Below are 24027 nucleotides of genomic sequence, written 5' to 3'. Positions count from 1 at the left end.
CTCGAATATAGTTTCAAGGTCAGTGTGCTTTCTAAAAACTGTTGAGCAAACTAGTTCCGCTAATTCAGGAGTGATAAACAACTGAAAATATTCTAGCGGATTATTTACATCTTCAATTTGTACATTTAGTCCAAGTTGCACTGTAAATGTAAATCTCGGCCGTTCAGATCCTACCTTTCGCTGTACACCAAGCTGAATATCACCGCTAGGGCAACAGTCACGTTCACTTAAGTTGCTTTCACCATTGCACTCGCTATCTCCTGAGATTTCAACATTAGTCTCACTATCAGCTGACACATCACTTTCCAAATTGTCACAGTATAATAAATCAAACAATTCTTATCGCAGACGTTTCCGAGCTCTGCTTGCACCTGCCATAATGCACTATCTACCACTCTCATCAACCTGGCAGCCAGTACGTGGCTGGTACTGGCTGGCTGCTTGGCTGCTAGCTGGACACAGAACGAATTTCACCCGGTCACATGGTTTTAGGAGAGTGATGCTGTAGACAAAGCTCAAAACAAGTAACATACACGCACAAAGGACAGCAACCTTGAATCTTATGATGGAATAAGTCGTCATACCCATCGCTGAAAGACATTTACAATGCGATGATGGAATATTCCGTTATGGCCACTTATGAAGCCATGCGGCTATGACGATTTATTCCATCATTACCGCTTGAAAGGTTAGATGACAGTTTTTGGAAAAATATACCATTTTAATTCATAATCTTGAAACAAGCAAGCAAAACTGTTTTGTTGCAAAATAAGCATTTGTAACCACTATCAAACATAATTAAAATGAAGATATGCTGGATGATGTCTAACCTGCTTACCTATAGAAGTATGTAAAAGAACATCCATTTTGCTTAGAAATCCTGGCCCTAGTAATAGCATTCTGTTGTAAAATAATATTTACATACTTAAAAAATAGTAATTTGTTGCTGCAATTTTAAATTGAATGTGGTATATCAAAGGCATCAATTGCAATGAAATTGAGCAGAATGATCAAGTAAGACATCAGAATATTGCTGCATACCAAAGCATAGGCTGTCCACAGCATGACAAAATCGGCAGTTTCTTCATTTGTGCTAATACTGTAAAAGATTATATCAATAACATGCATTTGTATGTACAGGTAACCACGATCTCATACCACATAATATTGTGACGAGTTGGCGGAGTAGTACGATAAACTAACACTAGACTGGTAGCTTCTATACTAAAATTTATTAACTAATTTATTAACTTACACCTCGGTACACAGTTAGGATTCCCTACTACACGCTTCTTTTGATCTCTTTCTTCATGCAATGTTTGTTTACTCTCGATGCTACGACACTTTCTGCTGTTATTTTTTTTTCTTCTCTCTGTTTTTCCGATCACAGAGTCTAAGAGTAAATGGGCGGACCAGATGGTAACGTCGCCAGACTCTCTCAAATTCCAATATGGTGGACAAGGTAACCATTACACTGCCCCCTCCTTAAGGCTGCTCGTCCCAAGCTGCTGCACAATACCGTGCCAGGCGATCCGGGTGAACAATCATCATCTTCCCTCGGGGAGGCTGCCGGATACGGTAGACAACATCGTTGATCCTGATGACAATGATATATGGGCCTTCCCATTGTGGCTGCAGTTTCGGTGACTTCCCTTTTGTTCGGACCGGACGGTACAGCCACACACTGTCACCTTCCTGGAAACCCGCAGAGTTCGCCAGCATGTCGTTGCGGGCTTTTATCCGGTCGCTGGCTCCCCTTAGATGATGTTGGGCATAATTGTGGATGTCGTTGAGCCGATCCACCAACTCCCATACATAGTCTGTCACAGGCTGCTGCTGGTCTGGTGCCGACCCGAACATTAGATCGCATGGCAGGTGTCATGCCCGTCGTCTCATGGGTGGGCGCTCGATAGGCCATCAAGAAGAATGGAACCCTCTCATCCCAGTCCCTCTGGTGCACCGAAACCACCTTGCTGAGATACTCCTTGACGGTTTTCACAAAACTCTCCACCATGCCATCTAAGGGTGAAGAGGTGTCGTATGGGTCTTCCGCACTCCTAAGTGCTGCAGAACCTCTTGCATCAGTCTGGACTCAAAGTTTCTGCCTTGTCGCTATGAAGCTCTCTCGGGACACCTAATTGGCAGAAGAAGTTCTTGACCAAAACATCGGCCACTATCGTTGCCTCCTGGTTTGGGATGGCGTAGACCTCTGGCCACTTTGTGAAGTAGTCCATGGCCAGGAGTAGGTAACGGTTCCCGGCATCAGATTCAGGGAATGGTCCCGCAATGTCGATGGCGATCTTTTCGAAAGGTGCTCCAATGTTGTACTGCATCATCTGGCCCCTACTCCTGGTACATGGGCCCCAGCTCACCCGCGCAGGTGTCACACAGCTGGCACTTCCTCTCAACGTCGTTCCTCAGATGCACGCAGTAGTAATGCTGTCAGGCATGATCTAGGGTCTTATTCAGCCCCAAGTGGCCGGCAGTAGTGCCTGCATGCAACTCAGTCAGCACTTCTTTTCTCATGCTTCTGGGAATTATCAGCTGGGCAATGTGCTTCTTTCCGCTGGTCGATTCCCACATGTGGGTAAGTACCCGGTCACTAACCATGAGAGACGACCACTGGGCCCAGTACGCCTTATAGGTTGGACTACATTTGGCAATGTCTTTCCATTCGGTCTCTGTCCCGACTCTACTTCCCGTAAGATCAGCCCGATGGCGTCATCCTTCAGCTGCCCTCTCCTGAGGGTGTCTCGATCCCATCCTTCAGCGGTGGTGGCCCTCACAGCCCGGACATTCACGATGCCTGCCTATCTCTCCACTTTCTGGCAGTGTGCACAGTTCTCCAGGCACGGTCTTCTGGATAGAGCATCAGCGTTGCAGTGCAACATTCCTTTACGGTGCTCGGTGGTGAAGTCATACTCCTGAAGGCGTTGTACCCAGCATGCTGTCTGTCCTTCTAGGTTTCTGAAGCTTAAGAGCCAGGTCAATGTGGAGTGGTCAGTGTGCAGATGACACCTGTGGAAGTGCTCCAAGATCAGCAATTCCCGACGCGTCACGCAGTAATTTCTCTCAGCTTTTGACAACGTCTTGCTGAAAGAGGCAATCACCTTTCCCTGGCCGTCTTGCACTTGGGACAGCACCCGACCAATTCCCACATCGCTGGCGTCAGTGTCTACGATGAACTTCTCCCCAGGCTTGGGGTATCCTAGGATGGGTGCCATACACAGGAACTCCTTCAGTGTCCAGAAGGCACCCTCCACCTCATTTGACCATTGGAAAGGCCTCCTCTCTTCGGTGAGCCGCGTAAGGGGCTTTGAGATGTCTGCGTAGCCAGCTATAAATCTGCGGAAGTACGTGCAAAGGCCAAGGAAACTCCTCAGTTCTCGCTTGTCCTTAGGCGCTTGCCAGTCTCTGACAGCTCTTAACTTCTCTGGATCAGTGGCTACTCCCTTCGTTGACATGATGTGGCCTAGGTAGTGCACCTCCTTCTGGACCAGGTGGCATTTTCCGAGATTTAACTTTAGGTGAGCCCCATGTAGCCTCTTGAGCACTCTCCGCAGGTTCTCAACATGCTCTCTGAATGTTCCTCCAACAATAATTATATCGTCCAGGTGTCATGAGTTAGCCCCCTCAATACAGACTCTATCAGTCGCTCTAAAGTCACCGGCGTATTGCAGAGGCCAAAGGGCATCACTGTGAACTGGTAGAGCCCTTGGCCAGTTGAGAATGCTGTCTTCTCTTTGTCTTCCAGATGGAGCGCCACTTGCCAGTACCCAGACTTCAGATCCAAAGTCGAAAACCACTGGGCGCCAGATAACGTGTCCAGGGTGTCATCTATCCTAGGTAACGGGAAACAGTCCTTCTTCGTGATGTCGATCAACTTGCAGTAATCGACGCAGAAGCGGAGCTCACCATTCTTTTTCTTCACCAGGACCACTGGCGATGACTATGGGCTGTTCGACTCTTCGATGACTCCCCGCTGCTTCTTGTCACCCAGCATCTGTTCAATTTCTGCCCTTTTTGCGAGGGGCACCCTACAAGGTGGCTGTTGGATTGGTGTTAATGCGATGGTACACTCTATCCGTCTTTCCGTAGTTGCCTCCAGTAGCAGTGAAGATGTCCCTAAGTTCACGGATTAGTTCCTTAAGCTCCCTGAGCTGTCTCGCCTCCAAATGTTTCCGGGTGTCGGATATAATAATCCGGAGGTTATCCGATCCTTCACCTGCTTCCAGGGCCTGTGCGCCTACGTTGTCCACTGGCACGATGCACGTGACTGGTTCACAAGTCCCAAGCTCGGTCCCGCTGGGTATCCTCTGCTCCTGCGACGTTTAATTCAATATGCGTACCAGGACGCAGCTTCATCAGTGGTCGGTAGTCCAGGTTCCATGAGCACGCTGTCCCCTTGTATGGGTTCCTCTAACCATGCTGTAACCATCAGCTCGCTGTTGGCTGGTATCACTTCGTTGCTGGCCAGCGTTAATCACGCTACTCGAGTTTGCGTCCCTGGTCGTCAGCGCATTATCTCTTGTTTGCCGAGCCACAACACACGCCGTCCCACATCGACAGTCGCCTCATATGCCCATAGCGTGTCTAGGCCCAGGATGACCTCATCCGTGACGGCAGCGACGAAGGCCCAGACTTGTAGGCGTCATTGTCCCAGCGTCTGTTGAAGTAGCTCCTCCTTCAGGACAGGGATGGTGTCTCCTGAGGCCATTCACAGCCCGTAGGCGTGGTTGGGTTCCCTTTCTTGCTGTATCATGACCTGGCACGGCCTGTCTTTGAGCCACACGTCAGCGATCAAGCTATCGTCGCTCCGCTCGGTGACCACATTTAGCGTGAAACTAGGGGACAGTAATAACAGTACTGATGAGCCCCTCTCATTGTCGGTCCTTACTCATTTCCCTGATCAGGGGCCATCTCCATATGACAGTTCCTCCACAGGTGTCCACGCTCGCTACAGTTCCAACAGGTGATCTCGTTGGTGCATCGGCGTCTCGGCAGTGGCGTGCGTCTTCTCCTGTAACAGCGCGGTTCTCCGGCGTGTCCTCGCTTCTCACAGCTCGTATTCTTGGTGACGGTGCCGCTGTTCCCTTCACCGCCTCCACCCTCAGGGGTAACGTTAGGGCCTCTCTGAGGTTATGCTACCCGCTGAGCATCAGCTTTTGACGGATCTCAGGATCGTGGAGCCCATCAATGAACGTATAGGCTGCCTCCCACTGAATGTGGTCCTGAGGCAGCCCATCCAGAGCCTTGTGGGCTAGCTGCTCCACATCTTGCACAAATTCCTGCAGCGTCTCATTAATGCGTTGGGTCCTCTTCCTCAGCTGGACTCGGTAGGAGTTGGCCATGTGGTTGGGAGCATGCAGCTGTGAACGTCCATCCGGGAGATAGTGGGTTCGAACCCCACTGTCGGCAGCCCTGAAAATGGTTTTCCATGGTTTCCCATTTTCACACCAGGCAAATGCTGGGGCTGTACCTTAATTAAGGCCATGGCCACTTCCTTCCAACTCCTAGCCCTTTCCTATTCCATCATTGCCATAAGACCTATCTGTGTCGGTGCGACTTAAAGCAAAAAAAAAAAAAGACTCGGTAGGCGGCTGCCAGCTGGTGGTCATCGTATTGGGTGTCGATCGCTCTAACAATCTCCTCGCCTCGTAGGTTGCACCTGGCTGGAGGCTGTGTAGCACTTCTGCTGCTGTTCCTTGCAGTCCAACGATTAGGTGCATGGCCCTTTCTTCCGGTGTCCAACCGTTGTGCCCGCACACGGTCTCGAATTGGGTCTGGAAGGTCCTCCAAGATGTGTTCCCGTCAAAGCGTGGGGGTTTTACCTTCCTGGCGCTGGAGCTGCTGTCGCGGCTGGTGGTCCTAGCACGAGTCTCCATGGCTGTCACTCTCGTATGAAAGGCGCTTACTTCCTCTTTCAGGTCTCGAACCCCTGACTCCACAACCTGCGGTATTTCTTTGATCTGTTTTTCAACCAGTTCCTGTACGTCCTGCATAATGTCACTCTTTAATTTTCTTTCTAGAGAGCGCACTTCCTGTTCTAATTTACTTTGTCCACCCTTAGGTTCATTCAATTCCAGTTTCAGTTTGTTCTTTGATTTCGTCCTGTTTGGATGAGATCTCGGTAAACTTACTGAGGAGAGCCTGAAACTGTTTGCTATCCATTTTGCTATTTGCTAGAGATTACTAGTTATGAAATTACTGCTACCAGTCGATCCCAATTCTGACACCAGTTGTGACGAGTTGGCGGAATAGTAAGATGAATTAACACTAGACCGGTAGCTTCTATACTAAAATTTATTAAATAATGGTAGTAAATCACTTACACCTTGATACACAGTTAGGATTCCCTACTACACGCTTCTTTTGATCTCTTTCTTCATGCAATGTTTGTTTACTCTCGACGCCACGACACTTTCTGCTGTTCTTTTTTTTTTTTTCTCTCTGTTTTTCCGATCACAGAGCCTAAGAGTAAACGGGTGGACCAGATGGTGACGTCGCCAAACTTTCTCAAATTCCATCATGGCGAACACGGTAACCATTACAATATTTTACCTTCCATTATAATTGATAGAGATTAAAACCATAACATTTTGTTTATTCATATACTATATTTATTACCTATTCTAAGATTTGCAGAGTGTAAAATTGCATTTTCAATATTAATTATCTTATTTTTATGAAACTTCAAAACAGAATCACTCTACATCATCATTATTATAATCACCTATCTACTCAGTCGTCCAGGTATTTTTCAGTAATTATAACACTACCATTGATTTTATAGCTAAATTATTTTTAGCATTAATTTTAGAATATGCTAACTGATCATACATTGAAATATGTTTGGTTAAACCTGAAGTGTTCCCTTTTTAGAAATAGATTTTCACCATCACTCTATGTCAAACTTTTCAGCTTAAGGGCTATGCGTGTCAAACTAATGTCTAACAAAGGAAATAAATGAACAAAAATACAACTGGAAACTGAATTTGGGACTTTTACATTGCTGGGGAATTGCTTTTGTAACTATAATTCACAAATCAAGTATTCCAGGGTAATTAAGGCTTGTGTGAAATATAAGCAACCAGGATCAACTCTCCCAAGTTCCCATGTACACAGCATAGTTATTGGTAATGATACTGTAACCTTCCAGGATAAGAGGATTTCTACTTTATTTATATTTCTCAGAAAACTTGATCAAGTTATATGTTTTTGATATAATAGGTATTCTATGGTATCTATAGTAAGTTGTATGGAAAGAATATAAATTTACCAAGTGTTTTTATTTTTTATTTTTTTTTTACATCACACTGACACAGATAGGTCTTATGGCAGCAATGGGATAGCAATTATTTACAAAATTGTGATTCTTTTTTACCTAATTTTTTAACTGTTAAAATGGACTCTTTGTTGAAAAACATCGACAGTGATAACAATGAAGTAAATTTTACAAACTTAACAATGAAATATAAGCCGCCGAAAAGTTCCTGTTTAAAAATCCCGAGTATACTTGTGATATTTTTATGGGTTCTTCTTTTAACTTGCATGTAAAATAAATAATACAGTACTAAACAGATGGTAAGTAAGATAACATGACACTCAATACTGTTCAAGAAAGACATTGTTCATATGTTTGTGGCTGTGTGAAATGCCCTAGAACAAGGATCAACACACAATGCTACATTGCACTCCTTACACATGTACCTGGGTTCCCTCCGTGTCTTCTTCCCTCTAGCATCGCGCGCACAGAACTAACAGACTCACTAAACTCAATGTCAAACTCTTTTTCACTCTCCATTTTCACCTAACAGACGAAGTACACTTAGATAGCCGAAGAGGCCACGAAAACGAGCTACCTGAGTCACAGACATCCACTACGGTTGAGCCAGGGAAATCATTGGCAAAAATAGGAACCTAAACTAATAATTTTATAAATATCTGATGGAAATACTGAAAAACGACAAGAAAAGAGTATATTTGGGTCTTTAAATTAGGTACCGATCAGTAAGCAACATTCCTGAGTATTCTCGGGCTTTTATACTAAGAGTTTAAGGTACGGCTTGGTATGAAAATGTGAAACCACAGAAAACACCAACAGCAGGGTTTGAACCCATTATCTCTACAGCTACATAACCTGAACTGCACAGCCACTCGCTCGGTTTGCTTTCCTTCCAAATGAGAAGAGTTGAGAAGGTAGATGCTCTCAGCATTTGAACCCAAAATATCTGGTTCTCTCAGCAAGCAAACAGACTGATCTTATCTCAAGAGCTTCATTATTTAACCTCATGATAGAAAAGCTGTGTTAAGAACTCTCTACCAAGTGAAGACAAAATTGTCATTTTCTGGAGTGCTGCCATGTTGTGTCAGCTTTCATCAAAACCTACCCTACTATACTAAGCAGTACTTTAAGGGAAGCAATTAAATACTGATAATTCAATTTATATCTTAAATAGATGTAATTGATGTTCCAACAGGGGGCTCAAAACTCCATTAGTTAGAAAGATAAAAGCTCTTGTACAGTGGGTGTTCTTTCTATGGAACCAGGAGTATCTGAGTTTGAATTCTGAGCAAGTCTACAATTTCCAACTTATTTTAGATTAGAAATAAGCTCTTTTATTGAGACAGAATTCTGAAAGTTATAACCAACTGCCTGCATTCCTTTTATTTTCAGATCCTGAATCCAGTACACATGATGATTATCTGGAGTACAAAGAATCAAATCGTGGAACTTTGGAAGAGAACGTGGTACTTAGAGACCACAATCAAACAGAAATATTGTTTCAAGATGTCAACTCTGCACCAAGAACTATGAAGCGTAGAAGTAGCCGCAGTAAAAACGTTGTGAACTCTCTTGATGATAGTGGAAAAAATTCTGAAGAAAACCTTTTTCAAGAGTACAGTCCAAATTTAGAAGTTAAGACAAGAACAAAGCGTGTTAAGAGAAAACCTCAAAATTCAGAACAGTATGCTAAAGAAGTAAGTAAAGAATATTTCTACAGATATAATCCTGCAAATTTTGATAATATAAATGAAATTGAAGTTGAAGATAGGCGCTATCATCCATGGTATCCATATAGTCCAAACCAAGTACCTCAGTACTACTACTATGACCCAAAAATGGTAAATATTGATCTTCCTACTGATGAACAAGTCCCACATACCAGTAAAAATGATTGGGAAAATTTTAAAATTACAGAAAATAATTCACCTACTGTACAACAAATCCCAGAGAAGAGTTCAGGTAACTCAGATGGTTCAAATCTCTCAAGAAATGATTCTGCCATTGGTAGACAAGCCATCACAGAGGATCAATTAAATCATTTTAAAACTTCATTTGATTTAATACAGAAGAGTTTAAATTCGTTAAATCCATCTGACATTGAAAAGTCATTAAACTCTTCAAAAACTGAAGAAGATAATCCTTTGGACAACTTGGAAGATATTCTTAAAACCCTTTCCTCTCTTAGTAACAATGACAATGAAGGTAAATCAACCATGAACACTAAAGATTCTTCAAAGACCTTGGAGACTACAACAAAGATTAATGAAAGCAGTAAATGTCAAAAAGATGAAGACTGCTCACAACTTATGATAGCTATTCTCAATCGCATAAGTAAAATTCACTCTGAAGTCGAAGAATTATCTAATCAACTGCAAAAAATTGATGTACCAATAACAAGAAGTGACATTTCTCAAGAATCATCCAAAGAAATGACAGATTGGGTTAGAGGAGGTCATCGGTCTGCCATTTCACAAGATAATCAAATCTCATCAGCACAAAGTACAACTGCTTCCAGCCACAGTTCTCCAAACGAAGCTGCTCCTCCTCTTGAGAAAAATGAGCATATGAATTCACATCATTTGGAAGATAATCAAAATATAAAAACTGAAAGCATGAATTCTGCTGGAGAGGAAATGACAGCTGAAATGATCCACAATCTAACCAAAGTATTTGATAAATTACTGAAGAGTTTGAATGCAAGCATTATTAAAATTGATCCTACAACTTCCAGCCCAACTGATTGTAAAACTGCGTTGCCTATTGAAAGTGAAGAAGCACAGATGTTCCACAAAATTCCAGCAGAAAACACTAGTATTATCTCAAGAGATGACTCCAATATCAAACAGGAAGGAAGAGAAAACGGGAGAACAGAAGGAACTAATGGGAATCATCATAGCAAAAATGATTATGATGATGATGATGTTGATGATGATGATGACTACTTCCTTTGTGGTAATGATGATACAGTCAGTCATGACAAGCTTAGTGGTAATGAACATGATACTATTTCAATAAATATAAAAGAGGACAAAAACTTTCAGAAGACGATGTTACAAACATCTACAACTAGTCATGATAAAGTTGTAGCCCCTGAAGCAATATTAACTACAATAGAGCCAGTTATTCTTCCTAACGAGAAAGAGGGGCCCCAGGAGCCACTAGTGAAAGTCCCTGCACAGATTAAGGCAGGACTTTCAGAAGCTGATGAAAACATTAAACAGAATGTTGTGGATGAAAAACTTGAAGTAAATCAGAGAACAAATAAAGAACCACAATCTCCACCAATGTGGAAGACTTTTGAACAGTTTAGGCAAAATGAAATTTCACATAATACTGCTTCTAAGGTGAATGATCCTCATGTTACATTTGAAGAGTTTACAGTTCCATTTCCTTCAGAAAAAGGATTAAATTCTGAAGTTCCTGCAGTCTCTGATGCAGTAAGTTCATCTGGAACAAATGTCCAGAATGTTCCTGAAGAAAACATCAAAGAAATTAAATCAAAGGACAAAAATATCTTTATCCCAAGTAATATGTGGTCTCCCTACCCTTGCACACACCATCCACTGTGCTTTTATAATCCAAATGGTATTCATCAAGGTAATATTGTACCCCCTTCCAATACTTATGAAAGTGATTCTCAGACTAAAATGGGATCATTTTCACCAGGGTTTCCTGCTACAACACTCGGGTCCTCATCTCATGTCATTCAACTGCCTCCAAGTCACAATAAGAAAGGTATCACAGAACTTCAAGAGACTAAATTAAGTCAGTTCAAAGAAGATGTTAATGAACCAAGTACCAAAACACAGCAAAATGTTTATAATTATTACAATAATTTTTTGGCAATGCCATCTTATCCTTCTTATTCCATGGGTCATGGAGGACATTTTCAAAGTGCAGCATCACCTATATTTGTGGCTACTGCTGCTGGGTTTGCTATGCAACCTGTGGCTTCACCAGCTTATCAACCATCAAGTTCCTGTTCCTACTTCCCACTTTCTGCACACTTGCCTGTTGTTCCTGGACAACAACCACTTGATATACGCATCATACCTATGCCTACAAATGTATTAATTCCCAATATCCAGAAGAGTGCTGGAGTATCTTTCAAGGAAGCACTTCAAGAGATCTCAGAGAAAGAATCTTATCCTTACCAGACTGCCTTTCATGGAAGTGAAAAAGAAGTTAAAACACCTCAAAGATTTGAAACAGAAAGTATTTCTAGGCCTCATATGGATGAAAGTTTGGTAGAAACTGCAAGAAGTGAAATGTCTAGAGGTAAATAGTATTCCTTATTAGATCAAAGTATACAAAATGTGAGTGATAGTTGTATTTTTGCAGACAAATGTTAAATGTTCTGTTCTTTTTTTTTTTTTTCTGTCTCATTCATGATATATATATATATATATATATTAATATAATGTTTACCAAATATCTCCATAAGCTGACCATTACAGCTTGTAATGAACTTTTGCTGGGTGTACAACTAAACTAACTGAATTTATACTCTGTTATATCTGACATAGCTTCAGACACATATGAGTCATTTTATTTCTTGTAGTATTCCCTGCCTGAAAATCAAAGTGAACTTGAGAACAATTAATGAAAGATTGATGATGATGCTTGTTATTTAAAGGGGCTTTAATATCTACATCTTTAGTCCTAATGTAGAATTACACAATAAAGTATTCAAATACAAAATTATTGGCATTAGAAAGCACAATTTAACTTCATAGATTCTCCAAAGTTTGGTGGTAAATACAGGTGTAGCTATGGGGAGTGCTTGGGCACACCTTAATAAGGGTACCTTATCTTTGGCTTACAGCTGAAAGCATAAACAATGAGCATAAATCAGAATGAAGTTTTGAAAGTGCAACTTGATGATTTATCACTGATATAAGACTTCTGAAACATGACTCATCTGCCATTGTAGTGAAGCATAATTCAAGTAATATTTCAAAGGAATGGTATCAGTGGCTTGGTGAAAAAGCACAAAATTTCCAGTGCTTTTTTATAGAACTGTAGCAACACTTTCTACACTCCCAGTTACCAGTGTTCCTGCGAAGGATTGTTCTCGAAACGGAATATTGTGAAGTGTAAGCTGCAGGCTATCAAAATACAGGAGAGACTAGAGTCTTTGATTGTGTAATGTATAGAGAGAGATAATACAAGTTCAGTTGATTTCAACAATGTGATCAACAAATTGAAGAACATGATTGATTTGAGCAATGGCTCTCACTCTAACTGCAGTGATGGGAGAAAGTATGTAACTTTTCTAATCCTGCTGAACTGAATTTGAGTACGCCCTAATGAAAAGTACAGGTTATGCCTATGGCATCAAACATATAACATATAATATTAAACTCCTTTGAAAGTTAATTTAATGTTAAAGTTTGGATTATATCAATACCAAACAGAATTTAATTAATTATACAGTGCAACCTTAAGACTGTCTAGAAGAGAAAATGACTCAGACTCAAATTCAAAAGGAATCCTGAATTTTTAAAATTTCTAAATTGTATTTTCCTCATTTGAATGTCTTCAAAGAATCCTTTGAGTTTATTATATCTGTGACATAGCTTCAGACTTTGTATGATTCATTCTATTTTTTGTAGTATTCCCCACCTAAAAATTAAAGTGAACTTGAGAACAAATAATGTAGAATTACACAATAAATTACTCAAATGCAAAATTGTTGGTAACGTACTGTACTGGAAAGCACAAATTAACTTCATATTTACTTCACCACTGTGAATGTACAAATACAAGAAATTCACTAGTCTGTAATGAATACATTGGCAAATGTAACCACAATAGATCCTAAAGTCTCTTTTCCTGGACCTAGCAAGGCAGACCTGTGATTTGAAGTAAAATAGCTTTATAGAGTACACTCCAGCTTAAACCTATGCTAAACATCATGGAGGATTAGTTACCTATAGAACGAAAGGAGGAGAGATTGAACAGTTTATTGGATGGCTTTTAAACCAGTTTTTCTCTTTTGGTCTTGATGAAGAGATTGCAATATTACTTTGTATATGTTAAATATCATACCCTGGTGCCAGTTTCTGTCCTAATTTGGCGTTAATGTGCCTCACTTTCCTTTCAACCTCTCCTTTTGTTAGTTCTATAATTTGAACTCAATTATAAATGATATCTTCATTATACTAAAATTAAATGACCATATTAGGTTTGTTAAGGAAGAAGAAATATGAATCATGCTTTTCTGGACTGTGCAATTCCAGGAGTGTCCCTTTAAAGATAATCAGTATTGAACTATAAAACTGCCCTTGTAATTATAACATCCTTAAGATCCTAAAAGATAGGTTAGGTACTGTTCATAAAACATTAAAGTAAGGAATATAAACTAAGATGTGTTTCTATCATTGTACTGTATTTTACACACTACAGATGTCAATATTTCAAAATCAATTCATAAAAATCCTTTATCACACACAATCTATAAAGAACTTCTGATGGAAATAACACACATTAATTATTGATCATATCCAACAATTCTTCTTTGAACCACAAAATTGTCCTGTCATCAGGGAAATTTTCTCAGTGACCCTATCCAACAGCTCAGTTATGCTCTTTGACAGGTACAGTGGGATACTCTGAAATGGTACACAGATAATCTGAATAAAATTCTATGCTATACGGTACTTCATACCTTTATAGAACTGTAGATGAGTAAAAATGTATTAGTCAAAATGCTTGATAAAGAGAGAATACAAAAGACACATAGTAGATTAGAGTGACACAAAAGATAACAGTTCATCTTCATCATTCAGAGAACAGGAAATATTATATGCAAGGCCATAGTGGCTCTGGAAGGGATAGGTAGAATACTCTACCGTATGTGAAGTTTGAGAGATGGGAAGAGGCTGATGGGAAGGGATAGTCAAGGTTGCATAATTTAAGTTTCCATGTATGGGCGTTGCCTACGAGATACACAAGGCCGGGAAATACAGCACACTAGACTCGTCCTCGGGATACTTCCTGCAAGTGTCGCTAGAGTTCTCTTTAGTGATCTGTCTCGCCTGCTCATTACAACACGTTCGAATATGAAAAACTATAAAAATTCATTAAAACTAGGAATTTCAGAAGACAGCAAACAGATATGAGATCAAAGATATAATAAGAGCAATTGTTTGACTTATTTTCTACAACGTATTTCTTACAATGTGCTTAAACAAAATAACTAATTCACGAAAGAAGCAACGAAATCTGATAGCGAGTTTGTCACTTCTTACCGATTCCTTTAATTGTGCCTCAGAGTATCCGATAAGCGGATCGAGATTGCGGTCATAAATAACTTTGGGTTTAATCGCCCTTTCACCAATTATCAGCGATCCAATCTTTTCCTCCGCACATCTGATATTTTGACATTCGTATTGAAGCGTGAAGCCGCTGTTTGGTGAGCGATGTTATGCCCGTTATGCAAATATTTAGTGTTGTTTCACTGTATTTTTCTTTTTTCTTCCCGTAAAATTAAATTTGTGTTCGCCTCTGTGGTGTAGTGGTTAGTGTGATTAGCTGTCACCCCCGGAGGTCCAGGTTTGATTCCTGGCCCTACCACAAAATTTGAAAAGTGGTACGAGGGCTGGAATGGGGTCCACTCAGCCTCGGGAGGTCAACTGAGTAGAGGTGGGTTCGATTCTCACCTCAGCCATCCTCGAAGTGGTTTTCCGTGGTTTCCCACTTCTCCTCCAGGCAAATGCCAGTATAGTACCTAAGGCCACGGCCGCTTCCTTCCCTCTTCCCTGCCTGTCCTTTCCAAACTTCCCATCCCTCAAAAAGGCCCCTGTTCAGCATAGCAGGTGAGGCTGCCTGGGTGAGGTACTGGTCATCCTCCCCAACTGTATCCCCCGACTCGAAGTCTGGTGCTCCAGGACACTACCCTTGAGCGGTAGAGGTGGGATCCCTCATTGAGTCTGAGGTAAAAACCAACTCTGATTGACAATGCAAATAGACAATGCATTGATAGTGGTTCCTCGTTGCATGAAGTCGACCAACAAAACGCCATGCCTATCCCAAAACACCAACGCCATGATTTTGCGCTGGGACAGAGTCTGTTTGGCTTTCACCTTTACAGGTGAGTGTGTGTGTCTCCATTCCATGCTCTGTTGCTTCGATTCAGGCGTGATATGCGAAACCCATGTTTCGTCTCCAGTTACGATCTGACTCAAGAAGCCATCACCTTCTTCGTCATAACGAGCCAAAAACTTCATCGCACACTCAAATCTTTGGTTTTTGTGGTCCTCTGTTAGGAGTTTTGGGACCCAACGGGAGCACAGTTTCCTAATCTTTAGGTGTTCAGAAACAATGTTGTAAAGCACTGATCTCGACATGTCAGGAAATTTGTTTGAGAGACCTGTTATTGTGAAGTGCCTGTTCTCACGAATCTTCGCTTCAACTGAAGCCACCAAATCGTCTGTAATCAAAGAAGGGCGACCGGAGCGGTCCTCATCATGGACGTTGTCACGGCCATCTTTGAAGTGTCGTACCCACTTACGCACTTTACTTTCACTCATAACAGTATCACCGTACACTTCACAAATCTGTCGATGAATTTCTGCAGCAGCTAGGTTCCTTGCTGACAAAAACCATATCACTGACCGAACCTCACACGTGGCGGGCGAGTTGATAGTCTTAAACATTTTGAAAGCACAGAACAGAACCGCACAGGTTAGCTACAGACCTGAAACTGAGCAAAGTTGTTCCTGAGGCATGCCGGTACACGATGCACGTGCTCGTTGCAATATGCACGTGAACTACTAATATCTACAACAAAACGGACCTTACTTAAAAAACATGCTTCGTATTATGTTGGGCCTTGTCTTCGGACACTCAACGGGGGAGAAAAAGGATTTTTCCTCAACTTCAGAGCCCTATTCATTAGTTAGCTTGACGAGTTGAGAGATATTTTCATTATCTGATCCTGACAAAGTTTTCTTAGATTTCTCCAAGCCAAACGGCTTCTTAACTTCATCCCACACTGTTGCAATCCAGTATGAAACATCTATCACTGTTTTTTTTTTTTTTTTTTTCCAGAGCTTCGCTTATGCCCATCCCTTCATCCAATCTGGAAATTAGCATCCGAAGGATCCTCTTCTGGTAATTTCCTTTTTTTGTTCCAAGAACCCTTTGATCCAGGGGCTGTATTAATGAGGTCACCAAGTACATGGCTTTAATATCGCCGCTACAAAGTTTGTTGGCATGTGAAAGGCACATTGTCAAACAACAATACTGCCTTCATCGGGAGCTTTTTTATTACTAAGAATGTCTCAACCACAGAAATAAATTCTTTGAAAAACAATTCATTAAAAAGTGTGTTGTCTATCCACACGTTTTAAAAACATTTCTATGCATGGTGAGAAGACAACTGACATTAACATTTTTAAATGCTCTTGGGTTTTTGACTTTCCAATCAGGAGGGGTCTTAAGGGAAACAGATGTGTTGGCACAGGCTAAAATCTTTCTTTACCGTTTTTGAACTTGGGAGCAGTTTTTTTTTTTCCTTTCAATTTTGCAGTCAAAATCTTGGTATGTAACATTCTGAAGTTCAGCCCACTCTAATCGCAGTTGAAGATTTGAGCTTGTGTCAGTCCATCATATAAAATAACTTCTTTCATTATTGATTGAAATTCAGGAACTTCAGATGAATTAGCTGACAAAATTTCCCTAGTAATGTTCAGCTGTCCAATGCCGTATCTCTTCTTCCATCTGTCCACTCATCCATTGCTCATGGTAAAATCATCCTCACCATCCTTAAACTTGTTTTTTTAAATTCTATTACCTTAGGTTTGCAAATTTGAAACCACAAAAATAAAGCCTTAGACATATGCCCATATTCACCTTTCTTCATTGTTTTCATTGCTAAACCACTGGCCCCTCACACTTTAACTCGCCCACTTTTTAATGTCCTTCCGCTTATGTCTCCAATTTCCAACAGTTCCCAACTCCATAATCAGCAGCAACCTTTTTAACATATTTGCCTTTATCCAATGTTTTTTTATTACATTACATTTCATTTCCAGAGAAACCACACACCTTTCCTGCTTGCCCATTCATACTGTGCTACTCATCTAGAGTAGGCCTAGACAGATTTATGAATAATGAGACGTGTGACCAGAATTCCATAAACTGAAAGGGGGCCAAAAGGGTAAGGGTGGTACAGATTCCTAGAACATTACTTGACCTAGCAGCAGCAAGGGCTGGCGCATCACTATGATACTATTCAACTTCATTAACACACGCCATCTAGCACCACACTGATGTGAAGAAAAAGTTTATTTTCCAACAACTCACCACCCTGGTGAACCCAGAGCCTCAATTAATTGTACTCAGTTAATCATGAGTCTATTGTACATACTAACTCTTGGTTAACTTAATATCTTGCCATGTACACCTCTTTTCTGCAAGCATATAATCCTTCTTCCTTTGTTATCCAGTATCTCTGTCTTCACTTCTATTACTTCTACTTGACATCACATCTATAATTATATGACTGACTAACTGACTGACTCATTCATCATCGCCAAGCCAAAACTCATGGACATAAAGAAATGAAATTTTGAGGATACATTTGTATTACGATGTAGGTGCTCGCTAAGGGAGGAATTTTGGATGTTCCATCGCTAAGGGGGTTAAAAGGGGGGGTGAATTTTTAAAATGAGTGTATCTATATCTCAAAACTTTAAAAGTTTACAGATGTAAAAATTAGTATTTAGAACCTCTTTTAAAAATTAAAAACACACATTTATTTTGTTTTTGGAAAATTCCACTAGGAGGGGTGAAAAAGGGGTTGAATGCCTTTAATGGGGATACTTATATCTCAGAAACTGAAGATATTACAGACCTGAGAATTGGTACTGGAATCTCCTTTAAAACTAAAAAAGCATCACATATTTTTTTGTTTTTGGAAAATCCAATTAGTGGGGGTTAAACAGGAGTGACAATTGGGATGAATTTTTAGAAAGACTATATCTACAGTATATCTCAGAAACGTAAAATGTTAAATGTAGAAAATGGTATTTGGAATCTTCTGTAAAAGTAAAGAAGCATAGGTGCTTTGTTTTTGGAAACTCCACTTAGGGGGAACTAAAAAGGGGGTGAAATTTTAAAATGAGCATGTATACAGAATATGTCCAAAACTTAACATGTTACAGAAGTGAAAAATGGTATTTTTTAACTTTATTAAAAATAAGAAACATGTATTTTTTGTTTTCAGTAAAACCACTTGGGTGGGAGGTAAAAATGACTGAAAATGGGATTGAATTCTTTTTATCAGGATACTGATATCTCAAAAATTGAATATGTTACAGACACGAAATTTCGTATTTGGAATCTCCTTTAAAAATAAAGAAATACATATATTTTTGTTTTCGGAAATCCACTTAAAGGGGTGGGAATTGAAAAATTAGTTGAATTATTTGTATGAAGATACTATTATCTCAAAAACAAAAGATGTTGCAGACATGAAAATTGGTATTTGGAATCTGATTTAAAAGAAAAGAAACACTTATTACATTGATTTTGGAAAATCCATTGAAGAGTGGGGTGGGTGAAAGAATTGAAAACTTAATTTAGTTAATTGTGTGAGGATACTTACATCTCATAAAAACTAAAGTTGTTAGACATGAAAATTGGTACCTGTATCTCCTTTAAAAACAAAGAAAAATGCATTTTGGGGGAAAATCATCTTGGAGGGTGGGAGTGAAAAGGAGTTGAATTCCTGTTATGAGGAAGATTGTTTACTAATAAAGAAACAAGTATTTTTTTTCCAGAAAATTCACTTAAGGGGGGCGAGTGTGAAAGGAAGTGAAAAAACCACATTCTTTTTATGGGGATACTTATATCTCAAAACTGAAGGTAACAGACATGAACATTAGTATTTGGAATCTCCTTTAAACATAAACACACCTTTTTTGGGGGGGGAGGGAGGAATCAACTTAACGCGGTGGGGTGAAAAAGGAGTTGAGACCAATTGATTTTACTGTTCATAATGTACTTAATTCTGATCATAAACCGATCATTTTTAATCTGTTCTGGGTTCGTTATAAAAATCCATCTTTTCCTTTGGAAAACTTAAAGTTAGATTACAGTAGATTCTCCTGGCATATAAATGAAATTGACCATGCAATTGTTCACCTCTATAATAAGGTCAATAATACTTGGAAGTATATCATTCATATCGCCAGAAATCCTGTGCACTTACCTACGCGTGACAATGGTGCTGGTCACATTGTCAGCAATGACAATGGTAGCAGATGTAATTTACCACCAAGTAGTGGTCTTGCATCTTGCAGCGGGGTCCAGAACATCAATAACAAATAACAACCAAAATTTTCTGGGCTGAGTGGCTCAGATGGTTGAGGCGCTGGCCTTCTGACCCCAGCTTGGCAGGTTCGATCCTGGCTCAGTCCGGTGGTATTTGAAGGTGCTCAAATATGTCAGCCTCGTGTCTGTAGATTTACTGGCACGTAAAAGAACTCATGTGAAACTAAATTCTGGCACCTCGGCGTCTCTAAAAACCGTAAAAGTAGTTAGTGGGACCCAAGATGACACCACGCTGGATCTTCTCAAGGATTTGATCCATATTAAAGATGCTTATAGGAAAAGATGGCAAAGATTTAGGGACCCAACTGACCAGGCAGAATACTTGGAGCTAGCCCGGGAAGTAAGAAATTGTTTGCTGGAAAGAAAGATTGAAGAAGATTGTTAAGCTTAGGTGAATCGCTAAGTTTCTGAATACATGACCGGCAATCAGCTTCAAAGTTCCGCATTAGACTCAATTTCGGGCACATTAAGCAAACTCAAAATAAATAACAGCCTACCTGGAAGGAGTGAAAGAAATGAACATTCAACAATAATTAGAACAGTGTCAAGAAGCCAATCATTTAAAAAAAAAACGTTTAACTAGAAGACAAACAGAATTTTTAGTGTAACAGAGTTGAAACTTTTAACAACTATTCTAATGAATAGATATAATTTTTAAGCAGGCTAACTATGTATTCATCCTGTCTCATTTCATCAACCCTTTAACCCCCACATTGTTTTAACATCATCATTTTAATTTAATTTATATTCAAATGGTCTTTAAGAGGAACAATGTACCTGAAAATAATGTATTCAGAAACTTAGCGATTCACCTAAGCTTAACAACAGCTGACCGGGCGAGTTGGCCATGCGTGTAGAGGCGCGCGGCTGTGAGCTTGCATCCGGGAGATAGTAGGTTCGAATCCCACTATCGGCAGCCCTGAAAATGGTTTTCCGTGGTTTCCCATTTTCACACCAGGCAAATGCTGGGGCTGTACCTTAATTAAGGCCACGGCCGCTTCCTTCCAACTCCTAGGCCCTTCCTATCTCATCGTCGCCATAAGACCTATCTGTGTTGGTGCGACGTAAAGCCCCTAGCAAAAAAAAAAAAGCTGAAGATGTTCTCAAGTGAGAACGAAACATGTACTGTTTATAATTAATAATTTGCTAAAAAGCAAATAAAAATTATCAAAAAGGTGGAAAATTTTCAATTATTGTAAGTATTTGAGATTAGTATTTGATACGGAAAATGAAACTGATTACTTGCAATGCCCTAATATTGCCGAGCTGGAAGAAAACTAAATGCAGTGGCCTACGATGTCCTTCCTAATCCTATAAAAATGTTCAACAGTAACATTACTCTGACTGTTGTTAATTAGTAAACTCATGTCATTGTCCTGAGGTTGTGCAGCTCTTTTCAGGCACACCCCCAATGGAGGTGAGCTGCATGTACCATTTTAACCACATACCAGCCCTCCTGCCAATCTTAAATTTTCTGACAGTACTGGGAATCAAATTCAGGCCCCTGAGGACAGCAGTTAATAGTGCTAACCATTACGCTACAAAGGTGGGCTGTTATTAATTCAGATGCTCTCTCTCTCTCTCTTCAGCTGCCACTCAACTCTGCTAGATGGCATTACCACTTCAATTGTATAGAAACTAAAACTAGTCACAGATGGGTTCAACAGGTAGTCTTCAGTAAGTTAAAATACATAAAGTGGATAATTACAAGTCAGTCAGCTTGATATGTATTGTTTGTAAGCTCTGGGAAAGTATTCTTTCTGATGATATTAGACACATTTGCAAAATTACTAACTGGATTGATAGAGAGCAATTCAGGTTTAGGAAAGGTTATGCCAGTGAGGCTCAACCTATGGGATTCCAGTAAGATATAGCAGATATTTTAGATTCAAGAGGTCAAATGGACTGTGTTGCTATTGGTCCATCCAAGGCTTATATTAGGGTAGATCATAGGAGACCACTGACAAAAATGAGGGCTATTGGACTGGACAAAAGAATGGTTGCTAAATTTCTAGAAAATAGAACTCAGAGAATTAGAGTAGGTGAAATTCAATTTGATTCTTCCTTAGACACACATTTCTATTCTTTAGAAAGTTGTTTTCATGTCCCAGCTTATTTAATTCTTTTTACACACTTGGCCAAAGTAGATTATTCTATGTAAGAAACAGAAATACTTTTGGTAACTCAATTCTTAATTTGAATAACTGGCTATATTATACACAAATATTTTCCAGTTATTCATTCATGTTCTGTCTTTGTACTATTAAAGTTATTTCTAGGGTAATTCTTCAGTAGAATTTCCAGTTGTAGATATTTACCACTTCAAAAGGAGTCCTGGAGTATAAAAGTTAAGAGGAAAACACAAAGTTGGGTTAGAGTCAAGGTGGAATAATACTTATTTCTGCTAGTTGATAAAAAAATATGGGGCATTCACACTCTTACCTAGCTTATCGTACAACTTAAGCTGCTGTTTGCCATTTGTTTTCCATGTCTCTTACATTAGAAAATGAGTTAGAAATTTTAGATTTAAAAGAAAATATTTCTTAGTCACTTCCAGTTCATTGTAATAATTTACAAGATTGGCTGATGAACAAAGAAGGAAGGGAGATGGCAGATGTTATACTCTACCTCCCCACCTCTCAGAGGTACCTATTCTTTCTCAATTATTGTAAACAGTTAATCATTTCTATTCATAAACTTCTAAAACACCATTTATAAGTTTCATTTTTATTTCCTATTTCAGTCCTTGAACTCTAATGAATATGAGTGAGCATTTTAATGAGATTATACAGTTGTGTGTATAAATTGAAAGCATTTTTCATATTTCTTTTCCTAAAGTACCTAGGTCTACTGTAAAAACAAACCGGACTGTGCAATGCTTGTGTTATAAATGAACTTTCACGCAAGAAAATTATCATTCATTTTATTGTAGTTAAGGTTAAAATTTGGAAAATAAAGTTTTATCTTTTGTACCCAAAGTTTTGGTTTATTAGCACTACCAGTTTTTTCTCTAATTAATGTTCTGTTCTCAATAATAAATAACAATAATTTTTTTCAATGGAATAATTAAATTAAAATAGCATAAATGGCATTTATAAAGACTTTACCTTGTCGATATAAAAAATCAGTCCAAAGAGAAACTGAACTTTTTCAAAATAATCTTAATTCACTCATTATATTTAACCAAATTTATTCCACTTCAAAAACTGTCCTCCACTGCTAATACAGTGCTCTCAGATTTAACCCATTGTTGAAGTACATTCTGCAATGCTGTTTATGGAATGGCTTGCAGTTCCCATAGCAAACCACCTTAAATCTCTTTCACAGTCTAGGAACTTAGCAAAGAAAAAGAAATCCACACGTGCCAGATCAGTTGAAAGGAGGGGAGCCTGGGATATAACAGTCCCCTAGTTCTTGGCCATAAAATTTTGAATAAGGAGCACCAAATGTGCAGAACCATTTCTCATGGTGTAGCAAACAGGTTTTGATTGGTAACACTTCAAGTCTCTTTTCTCCCTCAACTGTCACATTCCTCACAAATAATATTCTGTACTGATGGTTTGTCTTGTGGGATAATACAATTCTAGTTTGTATCTGCATCTTTTCTTGAATAAATTTGTCATGCTTCCTTTCAGTCTTGGTGTTGAATTCCTGAACCACTGTAATGACTGCTATTTGTATTCCACATTATATCCATATAGTGAGTTTATCACATGTTCTAATGTGCTCAGGAAATCTATCATTTGACTTATCAAAAAACATCTTGATTAATTCAACAATTAGATGTTTGTATAGGCTTTTGGGCTTGTGCCGTGTCAAGAAAATAAGGTGAAATTCTTAACGTTTCGCAGAAAACTCTGCGTCCTCAGAAGATTTCTCGACTGTCCACGAGAAAGACTTCTTAAACAATGACACTTTTGAATTTGGAATGTTATAATAGAAGTAGAAGTGGAAATGGTACGTTCATTCCTCACCAGATGGCCCCCAAGACGTTGCACAATGCTAGCGTTAGAAGCGGAAGCTGACCGAACTATCACAATCAGACTAAGCGGTTCACATAACGTGTTTGCGTAACATATGACAGGTGTAAGACATAGACATAAGCCTGGAATGAAACATCTGGCCACTGAACACCGCCACTAAAATTGCTCACAGTCTGAGTAAAACCAAGGACAAACCCCTACTTTTACATCCTGGGGTATACGAAATTCCCTGTATGCGCGGCAAAGTATGCATCGCCCAAACATGCCGGTCCGTTGGTACCCATATCAAAGAACATGAACGTAATATTCCTCTTAACCAACCTGACAAATCGGCAATAGCTGAACACGCTGTATCGTCGGGTCATGATGTCATATTCCAAGATGCTCGAGCTCTTACCCACACTAGACACTACA

The 24027-nt window shown here is 39.7% G+C and overlaps 1 protein-coding gene across 1 annotated transcript in view; it reads left to right on the top strand.

Moving 5' to 3' along the window:
• Window positions 1–24027, top strand: part of ndl (serine protease nudel) — a 437329-nt gene that overhangs the window by 79092 nt on the left and 334210 nt on the right. Inside the window, exon 4 of the mRNA XM_067138020.2 lies at window positions 8678–11566. Coding sequence (XP_066994121.2) covers window positions 8678–11566 — 2889 coding nt within the window. The remainder of the gene's footprint in view (window positions 1–8677; window positions 11567–24027) is intronic.

Source organism: Anabrus simplex, chromosome 1, assembly GCF_040414725.1.
Source record: "Anabrus simplex isolate iqAnaSimp1 chromosome 1, ASM4041472v1, whole genome shotgun sequence".
NCBI lineage: Eukaryota > Metazoa > Arthropoda > Insecta > Orthoptera > Tettigoniidae > Anabrus > Anabrus simplex.
The sequence above is the reverse complement of the archived record's forward strand: the minus strand, read 5'-3'. Positions and strand labels throughout refer to the sequence as shown.